The 19,785-nt window shown below is 39.2% G+C and overlaps 1 protein-coding gene and 1 long non-coding RNA gene across 5 annotated transcripts in view; one reads left to right on the top strand and one right to left on the bottom strand.

Moving 5' to 3' along the window:
* The window catches only part of WARS2 (tryptophanyl tRNA synthetase 2, mitochondrial), a 94,931-nt gene extending 76,819 nt beyond the window's left edge, over nt 1-18,112 (bottom strand). For both annotated transcript variants that reach the window (XM_036090110.2, XM_036090111.2), the window contains exon 1: nt 18,003-18,112. In XM_036090110.2, coding sequence (XP_035946003.1) covers nt 18,003-18,092 — 90 coding nt within the window. In that variant the 5' untranslated portion in view covers nt 18,093-18,112. The remainder of the gene's footprint in view (nt 1-18,002) is intronic.
* Nucleotides 18,041-19,785, top strand: part of LOC118534327 (uncharacterized) — a 65,339-nt gene continuing 63,594 nt past the window's right edge. For 2 of the 3 annotated variants that reach the window (XR_004916610.2, XR_004916609.2), the window contains exon 1: nt 18,088-18,244. This is a non-coding gene — a long non-coding RNA (uncharacterized LOC118534327). Of the gene's footprint in view, nt 18,245-19,785 lie in introns of all 3 variants that reach the window. The other variant, XR_013447950.1, reaches the window with a different exon arrangement.

The raw sequence follows: 19,785 nt of genomic DNA, 5'->3' as shown, positions 1-19,785 counted from the left end.
TAATAGAAGAAAAAGAAAAAAAAATCCAGCCACAATTGGCTCCAGTTGGTGTGAATAATGAGATGTGGTTGTCAGATTCCTGGAAAGCCGCCAGTATGGTCATTAGCTGGCTGATACTGGGCCCACTTATAAAGAGGATAAAGAATATAACTTTAAATGAGGTCAGTTTAAAGGAGACGTTAAGTTTGGCGTTTGGGTGTGTGAGGAAACAATCTATGAATTAAAACCCTCCTTGCATGAAGCGCCCTCCCTAAGAAAAGGGGGATAGACTGGCATGAGATGGAGCTTCCTCAATTTTGGAAATCGAGCTTTGCCCAATTAAAATCTGGTCCTTTTTTGAAGTCTATGATGGAAGAATCCTAGCTTTGACAAGTTGGCAGTAATCCCTGTGATCTATTTTACTGGGATATATATTGTCACTGCAAAAATAAAACATTCTACCAAACTGGAGAGCAGACCCTGCCTGTGATCATGAGACAGACTGGACCAAGTGCCTCAAGCCTTTGATGCCCCTGACATATTATTTTCTGGATGGTGTCCAGCAACCCAATGCAGAATAGCTTTTTCTCTACTGTATCCAGATGGCAAATGGAAGAGATCAAATTCAACAGTTTCAGAGCTAACCTTAATGGATGTGAAAGGCTGGAGTCTCTACTAGCTGTTCAGAGATCTATGATACCAAAAAAAAAAAAGAAGAAGAAAAAAAAGCCTTTGAACAAAGAGACAAATAATTGGCTTTTCTTCTCTCTCTTTTCAAAACTAAACCATGGATGTAGTAATCTGGTTCAAATCCATCTTCTGGTTGAAAAGGACAGCCAAATATCTGATCAGTTCTAATCATTGACACTCTCATGACACTTTCTGTGAAGTTCAGATGAGTGTTGTTCTTAATCTTCTGGACATCTTTTTTTTTTTTTTTTCCTGCCATTCAAGCAAATATTTTCAATCTTGCTCTATTTCCTCCAAAACTTTAATAAAATATATATATTCCTAAATGTGTAATTAGCAGCAGCTTAGAGTAAGATTCTCACATCCCTACTAAAGACTGAATTGCAGAATTGGCTAGCGTGAGCCTTACATATTTGTTACTGCATACACCAGAAGTTCACTTATAAAGCCATTCATACCGAAAGGAATAAGGTATAAAGGTCTACCTCACTCTCCAGACAAGAGGTTTTATGTATTGAAGTACCACAAACACTTCATTATAAACCAATTGCACATAAAAATCCAATGGTGTCGATCATAAGACCAGCTTTGTAACTAGTTAGCAGCAGAGAAGGCAATGAGGAAGAAGGCTCAATATTTGAAAGAAGGGAAGTTTACCTTTTGTGAGTTGAAGTAGGAGTTCTTAACCACAGTTTATGGACTTCTGAAATTGCACACAAAGTTTTGAGAGTTTATGTACATATTTTTCTTGGTAGAAGGTCCACATTTTAATCAAAGGAAGTAGTGACCACCCCCCCAACCCAAAAAGTATAAGAACTCTGAGGACAAGACTTAATAGAAACAAGATGAGGTACATTAACATATCTAAAGAAAGAATACGTCCCCTGGAAAGTAGAAGCTTAGAAAAGCAGCTCTGTTGGGAAAACCTTGGCATGTGTTTTAAAGAGCTGTCCAAGGGAAATGGTGCTGTGAAACATACCAAGAATATGTTGCTCCAGGAGCAGGTATGTCCCATAATGGAGATGAAGCTTTGGGTTATTATAACTTGATTACACTAGCCAATAAGGTGATCTAATGAACTCTCCTTGTTTTGATTCCCCACCCATCAAGCTACCTATTTAATAATCTGGTTTTCCAATTAAATTTGCCTGCAAGTAGAGACAATGGTAATCAATAAAGAAAAGTAGCTGGTACTCGTCATTCTAAATTCATAGATGATATGATGAGGTGTGTGTGTGGGTGCGTCCATGCACTTGAGGGTGTGTGCACGCACACATGCACGTGCATTGGCCTATGAAACATTTTCCTCATTTGGCTTCTGGGATGTCACCTTTTTCTACTTTTCCCTACCCATCTGGCTACTACTGTCTTGGCTGGTTCTTCTCATCATCCTAATCTCTTAATGTTGAAATGCCCACAGGCTTAGTACTTGGACCTCTTCTCTTCTCTTTCTACAAAAACTACCTAAGTGATCACACCCAGTCTCATAGCTTTAAGCACCCAGTCTCTATACCACAAACTCACAGATTTATAGCTCCATCTAGACCTGACCCTTGAGCTTTGGTCTCATGAATCTAACTGCTTACCTGACATCTCCACTTAGATGTTCCCTAGGCATCTAAATTCCACATGTCTAAAACTCAACTCCTCATCTGCCCCCCAAAGACTTGTTCTTCTCGCAGTGTTTACCATCTCAGTAAGTAGCAAATTCATTCTTCCACTTGCTCTAGCCAAAAGCCTTGGAATCTGTTTTGCCTCTTTTCTTTCTTTCATCCTACATTTAATCAGAAATCTTACTGGCTTTACCTCCTTCAAAATAAATATCCAGAATCTGACCACTTCTCATGAAACCATTTGTACCACTCACCCAAGTCTGAGCCACCACTGTCTCTTGCTTGGATCTTGTACTAGCCTCCTAACTGGTCTCCTTGCTTCTATCCTTGCTCCTCTGCATTCTGTTTTTAACACAGCAGTGAGAGTAAGCTTTAAAACCTTCATAAACAAAGTCCTCCAATGGTTTTCCAACAACCCGTGTAAAAGACAGTCTTCTGTCTTTTGCTTCTGAGGTTCTATACAATTGAATCCCCACTTCTACCTTCCTATTAGCCATCTGACTTCATGTCCTACTACTATTTTGGGCAGAATAATTTACCCAAGGTTAGAACCCTCGCTCCCTCCCCTTTTTTGCTATGTGCATTTTGTTGCTCTTGTGACAAGTTACTTAACATCTATTTTATAGATCCTCATCTGTTAGCACTAGCACTGGGTTTATATAGGGTTGTTATGAGAATTACATGACTTAATATTTGCAAAGTATTTAGAGAAGTATCCAACACATACTAAGTACTATATAATATTTGCTAAACAAAGGAAATGCTCACTTTTCTTCAGCCACATTAGATTCTTTGCTGGTCTTCCAACATGCCAGATTAGCCCGTTTGCATTCTTGTTTGCTCCACCTGGCATGCTCTTCCCCCGGATATCCACTTTGTACATGTTCTTATCACCTTCAGGTCTTTCCTCAAATGCCACCCTTTTGGAAGTCTTCACCTAATCTCAAACTGGACTTACCATCTCCTGTCTCTGCTTTATTTTTTCTTCCATATCGCTTATTATCATTTAACATATTATATATTTTAATTACTTATTTATTATTTGTTTCTGCCTCTGAAATATAAGATTTTTGTCTATATTCTTCAATGGTCTATCTCCAACACCTTGCACATTTTAAGTATTCAATATTTATTGAATACATCAATACAAATAAAATATTCATGACCTTATTACTCCCATGAATTAGAGATGAGGGCACAGTTCACCAGGTGACAAATCCAAATAATATTCCACTGAACAGTCTTTTAATAGTTCAGGAGACACTTGGCATAAATGGGCCAAAATGTCTTACATGGCTACAAAAATTGGAAATTAACTGTTTACACATATTCAGCCCTTTGTTGTTATGTCCCACCTCTTGAATACTCTGGCTGGCTCTCTTTCTTCCCTAACTTCCATTAGCCAAGAGAGTTCAAGGATCAGGTACACTACCAATTCAATACACTCGTTTGATCTCTCCAACTTCAACCACCTATTCCCATGGTCAGCTACTGGACCTTGTCATCACCCATGATTCCTCCATTTTTGAAATCATAAATGTCAATATTCCACTCAGTCTGAAATCTTCCACCCTTCAACTCTTCATGCTTTTATTTCCACTATACCTGCTCCCAAAGCTCATTTAGGAATCAGAGCCTCTGATTTTTCCCATTTTTTTCCTGGTGCAGCGGTCCCTATTTGTCCCCTCCTCTTCCCTACGCAGCCTGGCTCCAAGGTCAATCATCTGGACTCTGCTCTCATTTGCAATGCTAACTGCTCTTGCCATTAAGTCTCAACAGCCACATAAAAGGCCAACCCTGGATCAAGGCTACAGAGCTTGTTCTTCACTTATACACCTTCGTGACTGGCTTAAGCATTTTTGGTGAAAAATTTCAAAACAATGCAGAATTTACCTATAAATCTAATTTATGGTTTCTCATCTCATTTAGGCTCTCAACTCTCAACACTGCTTATTGAATCCTTTTTTTAAACTTACATAGCCCTCACAATATGCCTAGTACTGTTCTAGACACTTAACTCATTTAATCCTCACAGTGGTCCTTTGAGGTAGATACCATTACTGTCTCTGTTTTACAGATGCAGAGGTTAAGGCACAGAAAGGTTAAGTGACTTGCCAAACACATAATGCTAGTTAGGGACTAAAGTGGTGGAGCTTACTAGCTCTGAACTCTGGCAGCTTGACCACAGAATTCAAGCGTTTACTTTTAATTCATCTTACAAGATGATGAAAATGAGATAGAGAGGTTCAGTAACTTGCCCATGGACATCTAGTTATTAAGTGGAAGAACCTGAATTTGAACCCAGTCAGACTTTACAGCCCATACACAAAACCAGTAACCTATCTCATCTCCTCAGGTAAGCCACTGAGAGAATTATACCCAACAGGTTTTGGAGTCCCTGATTTCCCATCCCATTCCCAGCAAACTGATCTAGACACACAGTCATCTTTCCTCCAATCTCAGGGTTGATCGGTCTCTCCTAGTGTTTAATCATTTGCTCTGGATTGCATTTCTTCTCTTTCTTTCCATCTCTTTCCTGTATTTTCAACCTCTCCCTCTTTACTGGCTCCTATAATCATGCTCAAGTTGCTTCCACCTTTTTTTTTTTAATTTAAAGATTTTATTTATTTATTTGACAGAGAGAGAGACAGCTAGAGAGGGAACACAAGCAGGGGGCATGGGAAAGGAAGAAGCAGGCTTCCCGCTGAGCAGGGAGCCCAATGCGGGACTCGATCCCAGGACCCTGGGATCATGGCCTGAGCCAAAGGCAGACACTTAATGACTGAGCCACCCAGGCACCCAAGTCACTTCCATCTTAAAAGACCCTACCACCAAAAGCTTTGCTTGGTCAGACCATTCTTTATAGCTCTCTTCTCCCCTCTCTGACAGTTCCTTCTCACTCAGGCTCCTCAAAACAACAATCCTCACTTCCTCACCTCTTGTCTCACTGTAATTAATCTTCAGCACCAGTAACTCTTCTAAAGCTGTAGTTGCTTATATCTTTAGTGACATACCAATTGTACATTCCAGCGGATAATTTTTAGTCGTTATTGTACCATACCACTATCTTGCTCCTCATTGCGTCTTTGAAATCCTCTACCCCCTTGAAATCCCTAGATTCACACTCACACTCCAATAACTCTTCTCCCATCTCTGTCTCTTTTTCAGATTCATCAACTCTGGGCTCTCTCCTCGAGTTTGAACCTATAGAGGGTTAAAAACCCTTGATTTTTAAAAATTATTTTTCCCACTTTACATGCTTTTCTTGATGATCTTGCTAAAGAAGACACAAATTTAAGTGCTCTTCAGCTGGCAGTAATCCTATCAGTAGTCATGGCCTTGTTATTCCTTTTTGAAGATCCACTCCTTTCTCTCCCCATCCCTCCTAACATGTGGTCCAAATGGAAGCTGGATGACCCTATCTCCAAATATAAAGGTGGGCATTGGCCTTCAAGAAGACAGGTATCGAAGTCTGACTCCAAAGTCTGCTATTTAGACAGAAAAATAAGACTAGAGCATAAGCTGTGTCTCTAGTTGAGTCATAGATATGTTAATATATTTCCAATCAAAATTAAGGACACATGGTCTGCTAAAGAATTTCTCTTCCGCTTTAGAATGTGAAAAACAATGTGGGAGATGTCATATGGATGCCGAAACATTGGAATTTGCAAGATATTTTAAAGATTTATGGGTCTTACTGGTCCCTGATTTAACAAGATGTCTGGCAACTGTAGTCACGGACTTATCTGGAAGATGCTTCAATCCAACCCCTTTTAACAGACGTGACATTCTGTGACAGTTCTATGATTATGCTGGGTTGATTTAAGGTTTATTAAAAATGTAAAGGATAAATTGGTAACAAATATAACAATAAAACTTTCCTGATCAACTACTAAAATACCACTGGTCACTTTAAAAAGAAGAAAATACAAGCTCTTTGTAATATAGATTTAAATTCTGCTTGAATCACACTGCTCTACTCTTACTATGGTGCAAAGAAAAATGAAACAGCATTAAATTGTAAGCTAACGAATGGCTTCACTGTCTAAATAGTTTAATAGTGCAGTGGGACCTAGGGCTATTTATCTATGTAGGGCATACCAAGATCAATATAGCAAAGGTACTAGGCATAGTTTGACAGATTGCTTTAAAAGGACTTAAGATGGACAATTAAGAAAAAAGGCAATGTTGATACAATAAATGAGCTTTTTATTTCCTTCACGAGTTGCATGAACTCTTGATTTATAGTATTAGAAAACACAACATCAGTTCTTGTGAACCAGACAGTATTGAGGCAAAACTATGCTCAAAATAAAATCTTCTCATCTTAATCCTGAGTATGTCTATACTTTTCTATATACAGAGGTAACAAACTTTAATGTGATATACAGAAGTAGCAAACTGCAGTATCATGCAGTATATATGCCTGTGAAAAATAAATTTAAAGCTAGAGTAGCAATAAAAGTCGGTTATAGCAACAAGTTGGAAATTACAGCAGCCTTCTTGGAAAAATCACTGAAATAAAATTGGTATTATCTTCCAATCACTTATAAATATCTGGATAGTTAGGGCAATAATAAGATCATTTATGAACTGCAGCAAACACTGAACATCTTCTAAAATTAGATACATAAAAATGTACAGTTTAAATTCAACAATAGGCTAAATGCCAATGGTATGCACTTTCTCTTGTCTTACCTCCTTGGCTTTACTTTTCACTGAATTCATTCACTCCAGTAATTATTGAGCTCTTTCTGTTACAGGAATTATTATGCCAAAGATTTAAGTAATAACTCACTTTCTCACACATATAGTTATCATAGCCAAGGCTCAACAGGAAAAATCCTTCCCTCCCCAGCTTTTATGACTGGTGGAGGTCTCCATGAACATACTTCTGGTAAGATCTGCCTGCTGAGTGGCAGCCTAAGGCTGCACCTATGGAACCCTGGTATTAATTATAAGCCATTTCCTGCTGGAGTGTTCATAAAAGGTCTAAATAAAAAAAGAGCACGCTCTCCATCTGTCCTAAAGCAAATGCCTATAAACAGAGAGAGAATATAAGGAAGGATGTGTTAATTTCTATAAGGAAGGTACAAAGTCCTATAAAATTTCAAAATGGGAGTAATCATTTCCAACTTCAGAACAAAGTTTTCTGGAACCAATAGAGAAGTTCTGTTGTTATTGTTGTTGTTGCTGTAAATTCCAGTTAGCTAATATACAGGATAATATTAGTTTCATATGTACGATATAGTGATTCAACACTTCCATACATCACCTGGTGCTCATCATGACAAGTGTATTCCTTAATTCCCATCATCTATTTCACCCATCCCCCCACGCCCGCACCGGTAACCATCAGTTTTTCTCTATAGTTAAGAGTCTATTTTTTGGTTTGCCTTTCTCTCTTTTTTTCACCCTTTTCTCGTTTGTTTTGTTTCTTAAGTTCCACATATGAGTGAAATCATATCTTTGTCTTTCTCTGACTGACTTATTTTGCTTAGCATAATACACTCTAGCTCCATCCACGTCATTGCATTCTTTTTGAAGGTTGAGTAATATTCCACTCCATATATATCACTTTTTCTTTATCCATTCATCAGTTGATGGACACTTGGGCTGTTTCCATAATTTGGCTGTTGTAGATAATGCTGCTATAAACATCGGGGTGCATGAATCCCTTTGAATTACTATTTTTGTATTCTTTGGGTAAATCCCTAGTAGTGCAATTGCTGGTCGTAATGTAGTTCTATTTTTAACTTTTTGAGGCACCACCATACTGTTTTCCACAGTGGCTGCACCAGTTTAGATTCCCACCAACAGTCAAGGGTTCCCCTTTCTCCGCATCCTCACCAACACCTGTTGTTTTTTGTGTTGTTGATTTCAGCCATTCTGACAGGTGTGAGGTGGTATCTCATTGTTGTTCTGATTTGTATTTCCCTGATGATCAGTGATGTTGAGCATTTTTTCATGTGTTTGTTGGCCATCTATATGTATTCTTTGGAAAAATGTCTATTCATGTCTTCTGCCCATTTTTTAATTGGATTATTTTTTGGGTGTTGAATTTCGTAAGTTCTTTATACATTTTGGATACTAACTCTTTATCAGAAATGTCATTTGGAAATATCTTCTCCCATTCCAAAGGTTGCTTTTTAGTTTTGTTGATTGTTTCCTTTTCTGTGCAGAATCTTTTTATTTTGATGAAGTCCCAATAGTTTATTTTTGCTTTTGTTTACCTTGCCTCAGGAGACACATCTAGAAAAAAGTTGTTACAGCCAATGTCAAAGAGGTTACTGCCTGTGTTCTCCTCTAGGATTTTTGTGGGGTTTCAAGTCTTACATCTAGCTCTTTAATCCATTTTGAATTTATTTTTGTGTATGGTGTAAGAAAGTGGTCCAGTTTCTTTTCTTTTTTTTCCATGTTGTGGTCCAGTTTTCCCAGCACCATTTGTTGAAGAGATGGTCTTTTTTCCATTGGATGTTCTTTCCTGCTTTGTCAAAGATTAAGTGACCATAGAGTTGTGGATTCATTTCTGGGTTTTCTATTCTGTTCCATTGATCTATGTGTCTATTTTTGTGCCGGTACCATACTTTCTTGATCACTATAGCTTTGTAATATAACTTGAAGTCCGGAAATGTGTGTTTTTGTTTCATTTTTTAAAAATGGTGGAATACAGATAAATAAGAATGGGAAGAAAGGCCTTTCCAAGAAGAGACAGTGGCATTAACAAAGAGGTAAAAGGGAAGAGCTCTGAGCAAACTTGGAAATGCTATGAACACCAAGGCAAAGGATCCATGTAAGATAGCAATCGCCTAGAGAAATGTTTTGGATCCAGACTGTGGAAAGTCTTGAATGTAGAGCTCTAAGGGGACTACATTTCCTCAGAGGCCCCCGAAGGTTGCTGAGCAAGGGTAAAACCATAATTAGAGTGCTGCTTTAAGGGGATTAATCTGATGAGACTGATTTGGGGGAGGGGGGGATAGAAGGGTAGGAAAGTGTGGTGATGGGGGAATCAAAGATTATGAAGATTGATAAGAGTAGAGGAGAGAAAGTTCACTGAGTAGAATTATATGTTATTGAAGAAATAATCATCATCCAGCATGAAGGACCCACTAGGTACTATGCACTGGCAAAAGGACTTTTGGGAAGAGCCATATATATATATGGCAGGATCTTGAATCCACATATTCCTACAAGGCATTATTATGAATACCTTACAGATGAGAAAACTAAAGTTTTCTCTTTATAACTTGCCTGGCATCACACAGCTGGTACAACCAGGCCTAACTGATCCCAAGAGTCATGTACCTTCTGCTTTATCACACTTCCTCTTAGGAAGGGGCCAGTAAACTTTAAAATGACAAGTATAATGTTCATGTGATTGCTTATTCTCTAGACACTTGCTTCTCTAGGTTACTGCGTTTCACAGCTTGGTGGCATGGGGGTGGCTGGAAAGTTGCCAGCCATTGGAGAAGCCAAAGTTGCCTGCTGCAGAGAAGGATCTTCCTTCACAACCAAGATGGGCAGGTAACTAGTATCCACAGAGGGCCAACCTGGCTCTCTCCCCAGAACTGGCAAGGGCTCCACATAGTCTGGTCCTTAACATCTCCCTTGGGACTCCACTCTCATCCTGCACACTTAACCCCCTCTCAAGAGACCTCTTCTCTCTTCCAGCAAATTTATGAACTGGCTGCTTAGCCCATTCTCCCCACGGGAGGACAGGAATCCAAATCAGGGATTTGAGTAAACAGCTCCATATACCTTTTCCATTACATTCTCCCACTTCCTAAAAGGGGCCCAAGGTAACATAGTGAGTAAAGTGTGGGCCTGAATGACTATAAAGTAGAATGGCCCATGCAGTCTTTGTTCATGGGGAGTATTAGGAAAAGGTCATGAGGAGCCCTTTATTTGGTATATAAAATAAATTCTGTTCAACGTTGCTCATTTTAAAGCCTTAACAGCATCCTAACTGATGTACTAAGGGGAAACAATTCACTTTAATTCAATTACTGAATTAGAGACCCCTTTAAAAACTCCTTGGAATGAGGATCTTTTAGCATACATTCTCACTCATCACTTGCAGAAATGGCCCACAACACTAATTACTTTCATCTCTCCCATTTTCCCATTTTGCACCTCTGCTACTTTTGAAGAAAGTACTCTTGCCATAAACCTCAACTAGACCCTAGATAGTGGTCCCTTGGTCATCCATCAGCTTCAGCACTCACCACCTCCCCTCTGACTGCAGGGCTGTGCACAGGTTGACCTTTTAGCTATAGACTGTGTGTAAACAGAACTTCCTACATGCACCTTGGGACTCATGCATTTAAAGCCCTTATTTTACACACAGTAATCCTAGTGGCAGTAACCAAATAGAGACATGGAGATAAATTTACAAGACAGCTTTGCTCCTTCTTCATAATTCATCGAGCCAAACAAGAGGGTAGGAACAGTGACAACAAAGGATGATTTATAATTTCTACTCTGCATGTCACCATGGCAAGATACATAAGTGGCTTTCATGGAACGGATTTTAAAAGTTGCAAGGCAGTTATCAGCATATTATCATGGGTAATTTGTTTCAGAATTTAATGGCATTTTACTACAGTTAGGGTATAGACTTTGGAATCAGGCTACCAGGGTTTATATCTTGGCTCTAACATTTGCTAGCTATGTGACCTTGGGTGAGTCATTTAACCTCTTACTATTCTAATCAACAAAATGGGGTTCATATTGGCACAAACCTCATTGGGTTGTGACGATTAAATAAGCTAATGCATGTCAAGGCTTAAAACCATGCTTGGTACATGGTAAGCATAAATGTGTGCTAGTATCACCTCTTCCATCATTATTGTGTTTATAATAACAATTGTGTTTATAATAACACTAAATGATTTCAATACAAATATGAAAATAACATCCGTTGAACTAAAACTTTAAAGAATACTGATATTTACTTAGATTCATCATCATTACAACTGGTTAAAAAAACTGGAAGACACAATGAGAATGTAATCAGTGAGCCAAAATTTTAGATGACTGAATAGTGAAACTTGGTATGCTGCACTCAAGATTAAAAGAATATGTGAAGCATTTTGAGATTACAAAGTGTTATATTAGAACACTAGAATAGGGGTGCCTGGGTGGCTCAGTTGTTAAGCGTCTGCCTTCGGCTCAGGTCATGATCCCAGGGTGCTGGGATCGAGCCCCGCATCGGGCTCCCTGCTCGGCGGGAAGCCTGCTTCTCCCTCTCCCACTCCCCCTGCCTGTGTTCCCTCTCTCGCTGTGTGTCTCTCTGTCAAATAAATAAATAAAATCTTTAAAAAAAAAAAAAAATAGAACACTAGAATATTATAGAAAATAACAGATTCTACTTGAAAATGTTTTGCAAGGTGAGATTTGTTATTTTATGTTATGCTTTCAAATACCCTTAATGAAAAATCTACAACTATCATCCTAAAAACCTGGGATAAGAAGCAATGGAACCAAAGACATTCATTCAAGACTCTGTCCACAGTGGACTTGCCCGGCCCTATAGTGAGTCCCAGCCAGAACATCAGGGCAGGAATGCAAAGGAGAAACTGACAGACCTGCATGCTAGCTGGTGTGCTAGCCTAGAGGGCAAGGGATTGAGAAGCAGAAGCTGTGAGTATCTCCATCGGTTAGAAATCAGGGTGGCTTAACTTTGCCTTTAAGGAGACCAAGGGGGCAGTCAAAAGGCAGTTCCTTAGCCAACCAGAAGTAGGTTCAATAGATGCCAGCATGACTGTATGCCATGAAAAAAGAAAGCTGTAGATGAATTTTGATAAATGGCTAGACACCCAATAGAACTTAGATGTCAGGGTAGTGTGAAGATCTTGATATGACCTTGACTCATTCAGTAAGCAGGGACATTAAGAAAGTGTTATGCCTCCTACTGGGAATAAAAGATACGGTATTGCTAAGAAATGATATATAGAGAAAACCGTAAATGCTGGAGCAGAGTTAAATTAAGTCAAGCTGGAGTCCCTCTAGCACCTCTGTGCCTATAAATTATCTCTCTGCATCTAGTGTCTCACCCTGCAGAGCAGCTTCCAACCTCCATGAGTAAATGGCTCCTGTGGAAATTCAAGAAGAAGCCTTAGGCCTCATGTTGCAGTCTCGAAAAGAGAAATTCCTGAACCCTGAGGGGTGCGGTAGAATGGAATCAAGAGCAGAACTGGGTAAGTGTTCTTTATGAGGAGGCTAGAGGCTGGGTTAGTTGTAATAATGACTGAGGGAATCCACAGAACCAGTCAAAAGGCAGTTCCTTAGCCAACTTTGTGCACAAAGATGAGCATATTATGCAGAAGTAAGCTGTGTTTAGAAAGAGAGAAGGAAAGAAGGAAAATTGACTACTATTATCTTCAGTGCTTGTGCAGCTTAAGAGAAATAGAACATACGTTGCATTTTATTGAAAAAATACACACATATCAAAGTGAATACTCTCCAACTACTTATTTTCAGGGCAGCTCCTCGAACATAATTCATCCATCATATGTGGTCCTCAGCCAACAAACTTACTTGGATATGTTAGGAAGCTGAAGTATTTTTCAAATGTTATCATAAGAAATTTAAGATTGTGTGGCACCATCTCTTGGCCCACTGTTTGTGTGTGGAGGGAGGGTGGTATGGGGGGGTGGGGGCGGCGAGGTCAAGCAGGCAGGGCTCTAGCTACTCCTCTATTCCTGAAATCAGAAAAGCTCTGCTTTTATCTTTTATCTAACAGGGATTGATACAAGATTTTATTTGGTAAGAGAAGACCACTGGTCAGGTGGAAAAAGCACAGATGAAGCTGAATTTGAATCCTGGTACCGCCATTTACTAGTTCTGACTTAGGAAAGTTACTTAATCTTTCTGAGCCTTAGTTTCCTCTTTTATAAAATGGGTAGAATAATATTTACAGGATTGTTGTGAGAAGAAAATAAGATAAAGTGTGTATAGCACATAGCACAGGGCCTTAGCACATAGAAGGTGCTAGCTAAATGTCCGTTCCTTTTCTGAAAGACAGGGTTATGTATGGATATAGGCTTAAATCTATATACTTGTGTAAGGCTCTGCAGATAGTTCTGTAACCTGCAGCCATGCAACAGGTAGACTGAGAAAGGATCTCAGGGAGCAGCCTTACTCTCTTTAGCATTTCCTGGCTACGGATGCCAGAATAGTTACTAGCAAAAATCCTCAGCATCTACTTACTGCTCCTCCTCTATATTTTCATCAGTTACCATCAGTAGTTTCCATTATCTACTCAAATATAGTTTTAAAAATTATTATTTCTAATAAGCTAAGTCAGTTCGCAAGGAAAACCAATCTAAAGAGGATTTTAAGTGAATGGGCTCCTAGGCTGATTGCGCTTAAAAGGGGTGTTCGAGTGGGTCCATGCAACACCATTTAAGAAAAGCACAGAAATGAGATAGCCCCCTCAAACCAGCCCAGTTATTGTCTTGCAAAATGATGGCTATAGAAGCTCCTGATAGCTCTCCATGCTGATTAGCTCTTGGTGCAAGTTGGATGGACAATACATAGCAGAGACAAGCTAAGGGAAAAGTCACTGGGAACACTTCCCCATTTTAATGTCATTAAGATCACAGAAACCTACGACAACAAATATTAATTGCAAAATAGGGAAGGAAATCCCAATAGTAAATTTTACCATCCTAATTCCACAATTAATTAGCGTTGTGATTTTAGGCTAGTTACTTAACTAAAGTCAGTTTCCTCATGATTTAAAATCAGGTGCTGATACCTGCCTTAAGGCCTTGTTATGAACAGTCTAGTCTCTCTTTGGTGGTATTCTTGCCAAAATCCATAACCTAATAACGAGAAAACATCAGACAAACCCAAATGGAGAGACATTCTAGTAAATAATTAACCAATCCTCTTCAAAAGCGCCAAGGTCATGAAAGACTGAAAGTGCCATAAATTGGAGGAGACATGACAGTTAAATGCAACATGGGATCCTGGATTTGATCCCAGACCAGTAAGAGACTAGTGGACAAACTGGTGAAACTTGAAATGGGTCTTTAGCTAGTATTGTACCAAATTTATTTCTTAGCTTAGATCATTGTATTATGATTATGTAAAAGGAAGCTTGGTGAAGGATGTACAGGAAAACTGTGTACTAATTTTGCAAACTTGGTAAATCTGAAATTATTTTAAAAGAAAAAAAGTTAAAAAAAGGAGCAATTGTTTGAAAAGCCTAGTCATGAGAACTGAATACAAGAACAATAATTTAATACACTGCCTAGTTTTGTTTTGTTTTTGTTTTGTTTTTGCAGGGATGATTCCTTCATCTATGGCTAAACTTGGTAGCCATTAACATTGGGAACGGTATGTAAATATTGGCCACACCCAGCTTGGGACAGCTAACTGTGAAGTGTGTTGTTCAACTGCAATATAATGTGGACATTTTACACTGAATGATTACAAATATTCTTGCAAAAGTCTAACCATCAATATTTCACTCTTGGTACAACACCATCATAAGTTAGGGCTTCAAGAAGGGTGGATTCTATGTTTGGCCAACGATGACAGGCTTAAATTTACCTAATGCCATCAGTATTTAAATGTAGCATGTCAAATCTTCATTCCTCTGACTCTGTGACTACTCTCATCTTGTCAAATGTCAACAGTTTTTTGCGACGTAACACCTGGCAAAATAAACCGCTTTCACATAAATTGTAGACAGCTCACAATGAGTACAGCTTGAAACACTGTCATTCCTGATTTCTCTCTATTTTTTATTTTAAACCTGAGCCCATCTCTAGCCTTGAGGGGCAAAAGCCTGCCTTTGAGATAACTAAAGGTCCTCAATGCCAACCTTATTACTCAAGATTTTTTTTTTAAAGAAAACATTAAAACAACCTAGGAATCACAATACTTTTATCAGTCATAGTTTCCAACACAGCACTGCTTTGGCCCACCCACTTTTGCCTCTCACCTCAGGGAGTAACTGTGTAACCAAACCAGTAACAAGCAACTTGTCTATTTCTTAGTTTTTGATAGAATCATCCATATGATAAAATTGTATTTTCTGTTAGACTATACTCTTGCAAAATAATTTTTGTTTTCTACAAAGGTTATGAGATATCATAAAAACGTCTAACGCATCTGGTTTAAGAATCCAATTCTTCCTTCACATATTTCTGCATCTGTTCGCAAAAATCGCTTTGACTTCAAAGGAAGCTTTTCAAGAGAAAAAGAAAATACATACAGGAAAAGTGCCCGTAAATTTCTAGTCCTTTTCTAAGGCCATTTTAATAATAACACTGTGGGACAAGCATCTTTTTAGGTCTTTAGCAATCTAAAATATCACAGATGCTGTTAATGACTATGCATTTATATGGAGATTTATGCTTCAACACTTTATTCTGGGTCTAAAAGTGATATATCTTCAATTTTGAACATGTGCAAAATACAGAAAGCTTAAAGAAGAAAACTTAAGTGACTTTTAATCCACTATTCAGGAAGACCAAAGCAAAACAAAAAAAGTTAAGGCTGGTTGTTTCCTTCCAGTCTTTTTTTGTGTGCATATATTTATATAAATATTTATTTATAAACAATATTATAATTACACTATGAAAACAATTCTGTATCTTTTCTCAGTTGCTCTTTCAAAAGACTGTATTTGTCTTTCAAACCATCATATTTAATGACTGAAAATTACATGTAGATTTATACTTTATTTTATTTTATTTTTTTTTTAAAGATTTTATTTATTTATTCATGAGAGACAGAGAGAGAGAGAGGCAGAGGGAGAAGCAGGCTCCCAAGGAGCAGGGAACCCGATGTGGGACTCGATCCCAGGACCCTGGGATCATGACCTGAGCGGAAGGCAGACGCTTAACCATCTGAGCCACCCAGGCGCCCTACATGTAGATTTATACTTTAAAAGAAATGCTCTCGCTTATATTTAATTCCTATTCTACTCAAAGATAAATTAAAGTTTTGGAAACACTAATCTGTTCTGGAAATTCTACATTTTGAAACTGTCTAGATTAGCAGTTGATTAACCTTAAGATACCCATATTCATTAATTCCACTGAAACAATACCAGAGGTTTAAGACATTTTTTCTTAGCATTTATAATAATTTAGTGCCCTAAAATTCCCTGGGTAATCATTAGTGGGCTCTAGCTTATTTTCCTTTTCTCTTTGATTTTCTATTTCTCATGACATCCTCACCTCTTAGGTTTGGAAAGAGAGGAAGTTTGGATCTAAGGTTTAGTTACTTTGGTACCACAGGTTTTAATATGCTATTATCTAGCTATAAAATAGTAAACAACCAATTCTGGTTCTGCAGAATCAAACCTTCAAACTTCAAAAAGAGGAGTATTGAATGGATTTATCTAATTTCGAATCAATTCTTACCTAACATTGATGCCTAAAATTTAAAATAACATTTAAGTAGCTGTTTTGTTGACAAAGAGTTCTCTGGTATTTCCTTTACCCTTAAATGAATCTTGTGAGGCCCATATCAATGAGGAAAACTTAAGTACAGAACATTAAGTAATTTATGAGATGACAGGAAAAACAAGATAAACTCAAATCTTGGTTTTCATAATTAATCTCATTGCTTTACTTTGGCTTCATAATCATGGAGCCATAGATTTTCGAAAGCTTAAAGGAACATTAATGGGTCAAGCAATCCCACCCTTCCTCCATCCATTTTGCTAAAGAAAATAAATCCGGTGAGATTGACTTGCCATGTCACACAGCTAGGAAGTGTCAGACAATCTCTTGACCTTTGATTTCCTAATTTCAAGTCTAGTGCTCTTTCCAATATACCAGTTACCACACAAAATCCTCACACCTATGCATTTTGACCACGAATATGCAAGGATGCCAAGAAATCACCTAGTAATCACAGAATCTTAAGTTTCTTCGTAATTCCCTGAAGATACGTCCCGAGAGATGTACAACAAAGTGCCTACCACCAAGATCGCACTTGGAAGACATTTAAAAGTAAATGTCTGAATGAGTGAAGTAAATATCTAAATGACTGAAAGGTGGTATTTTTACCATGGGGGTAAAATTCTAAATATTGAAGCCAGTGTCCACGCTCTCAGCACGACACGGTAACGGTGACAGCAATGCTGCCAGGCGCAGGACAGGACGACGCATTTTGGCAACTTGCTGCAATTCCCTCACAGAGGGAGGTCTATGCAGGTCTCCCTTGGGGAATGAGGAACCAGAGGGTAAGACTCACTGACACTTGACACTGAAGTGCCGCCCTGCCAGAATGAGGATGTCAAGTGGCTGCTCGTACTTAAATCGTCCAATTCCTCACAAGACCTCCTCTCTAATTTCTCCGCGGGCCCTCAGAAAGGAGGGTGAAATAGTAATGGGACCACGAGAAAGCGGGCAGCCCGGGAAAGACCGGCCCTCTCTGATGGGATAACTTCACACCTGACTTGGCTTCCCGCGTTGCCTGGCAACAGCAGCGGTGCCCCGCTCTCAGGGAAAGGGGCAGAGGCCGAGTGGGCAAGCGGAGATGCGCTCCTCCCGCCACGGCGCGTGACATCATCGCGCATCCGTGCAACGTCGCTACGTTCCGAGTAGGAAGGCAGTCTTAGGAGACTTTAGGAGAGAAACGACTCGGTATTCTCCAGAGAAAACGGGAGGAGAGAAACCAATTGAGGGAGGGGCAGACGAGAAGGACCTAGCGGGATGGGAAGCTGGCGGGAGAAAGGCCAGCTATGGTTACCTGGGGAGTCTGACCAGCTGCGGGTCCTTTATGAAGTGCCCGGATGAAGCTCCAGCACCCACGCGCCTTCCGCATTGAGCGCATCGCCATCTTGAGAGAGGCGGAGCCGAATTGACTTGAGTGACGTCTGCCCAGAGAGCCAGTCCCTGAGTCGTAGCTGTTTTGCTTGCTGCGTAAGCGCCCTTGTCTTCCGGGCCTGCCTCGGTGCAGCTGCGTGCGGGAGTGCGGTCTTTGCAGAGCAGGTGGGGGCAGGAACGGGGTGGGGCTTGGCTTTAGTGTTTCCCCTGGACACCTAGTCTTTGCGGAGACTTCCGGGTGGGAGAATCTCTTTCGGGGATATTGGTAGCAGCGTTTTAGACCGGAAGAAAGTCAAGTAAATTGTCTTTCGGATTCTAGCCATCCAGAGGCAGCTTTTAAGAAGTCTCTAGGAATGGGGCCTACCCAATCCTGTTAGAGCGCAGTAAGTGGTCCTTTGAGACTTATGTGGCCTCATTAATTGATTCGATCTACAATCGATCTGGGTTTGTTAAACCCTACCATCTGCTAGGTGCTGAAGGTACAAAGACACCTATCTTACACGGCCTCGTGCATAGCAGGCAAATAAATGATGCACTGTTTTAGGTGTTAGAGAAGCAAACCCCAAGATTGGGGAAGAGTGGTGGTTAAGATTGTGGCGCTTAAGCCTGGTCCAAGGCAGGCTTCAGAAGGTGATACTTGATAGAAGAAATTGTTCGTGTTTTGGGTTAAATTATGAGAAGAATTAACACTGTGCTTCTGCTTCTGCTAATGCGCTCAGAAAGCTCCCAGACAGAAAAGAACCTATCAGTAAACATATAACAGGAAGAGATTAGTCAGAATTCGTTTATGTGTTTTTTTGTGTTTATCCATTGAACAAATACTGAAAATTACCACATTTCCACAGGGAGAGGTAGAGATAAATGGAATAAGGATCCCCATACTCTTAAAGCAACTGAAATCCTAACAGGTTAAGACAAAGTTTGTGAATTAAAACCATACATTAAAATCTCTTAAGAGTGGTTTTTTTTACTGGTGAAATTAAAGCGCAATTGGTGTAATGTAGAAATAAACGGAAGGAATTAGAAGGATGAAGGCCAAAAAAAAAAAAAAAAAACCTAAGAAAATCAACTGTTACTCTTCAACAAATCAGTTGAGTTTGGTTTTGTCTCGTAAATTTGAGGTGTGTGCTGTAGTTCCAAATGTGATGACCATTAAGTAGGTCTGGAGCCCAGGAGAGCGATCCACATTACAAAACGCATGGTAATTGAAAGTTAGGAACTCTTTGAGACCACTAGGTAGAATCTGTGGAATAGAAGTGGTCAGATGATGGAAATTAAAAGAAGTAGTCCAAAGATACTTAAAACCCCAAAAATTTGGTCTTTACTGAAACCCAGCTAAGAGGCCTTGCCAGTGGAAGTGATAATTGATCATTATAAAGATGCACAGTATCCCTTGTAAACATGCCTAAATGTTTTGTACTCATATATACAGCAAAGCATTAAAATACAATTTTTTACAGATATGTTATTACTTAAATTAAATGACCCTAGGAATTAGTAAGGTTACACTTCTGACATGCTTAGCCATCTGGATTATAAGATAAAACCTAGCAATAAAAGGAGGGTTACAGCAGAAAGCTGTCACAGGCCTGCCTACTTTATTTCCTCAAGCAGTAATTTTAGTCTTTTATCTACAGTGACTCACGTGACTGATAATATTTCCATGGGAGATATTTCCAAGGCATACTCCCATTGAAGAAGGTATA

Source organism: Halichoerus grypus, chromosome 5 (assembly GCF_964656455.1).
Source record: "Halichoerus grypus chromosome 5, mHalGry1.hap1.1, whole genome shotgun sequence".
In the NCBI taxonomy this organism is placed as follows: Eukaryota; Metazoa; Chordata; class Mammalia; order Carnivora; family Phocidae; genus Halichoerus; species Halichoerus grypus.
Note: the sequence above shows the minus strand (reverse complement) of the source record. Positions and strands in the feature narration are given on the sequence as shown.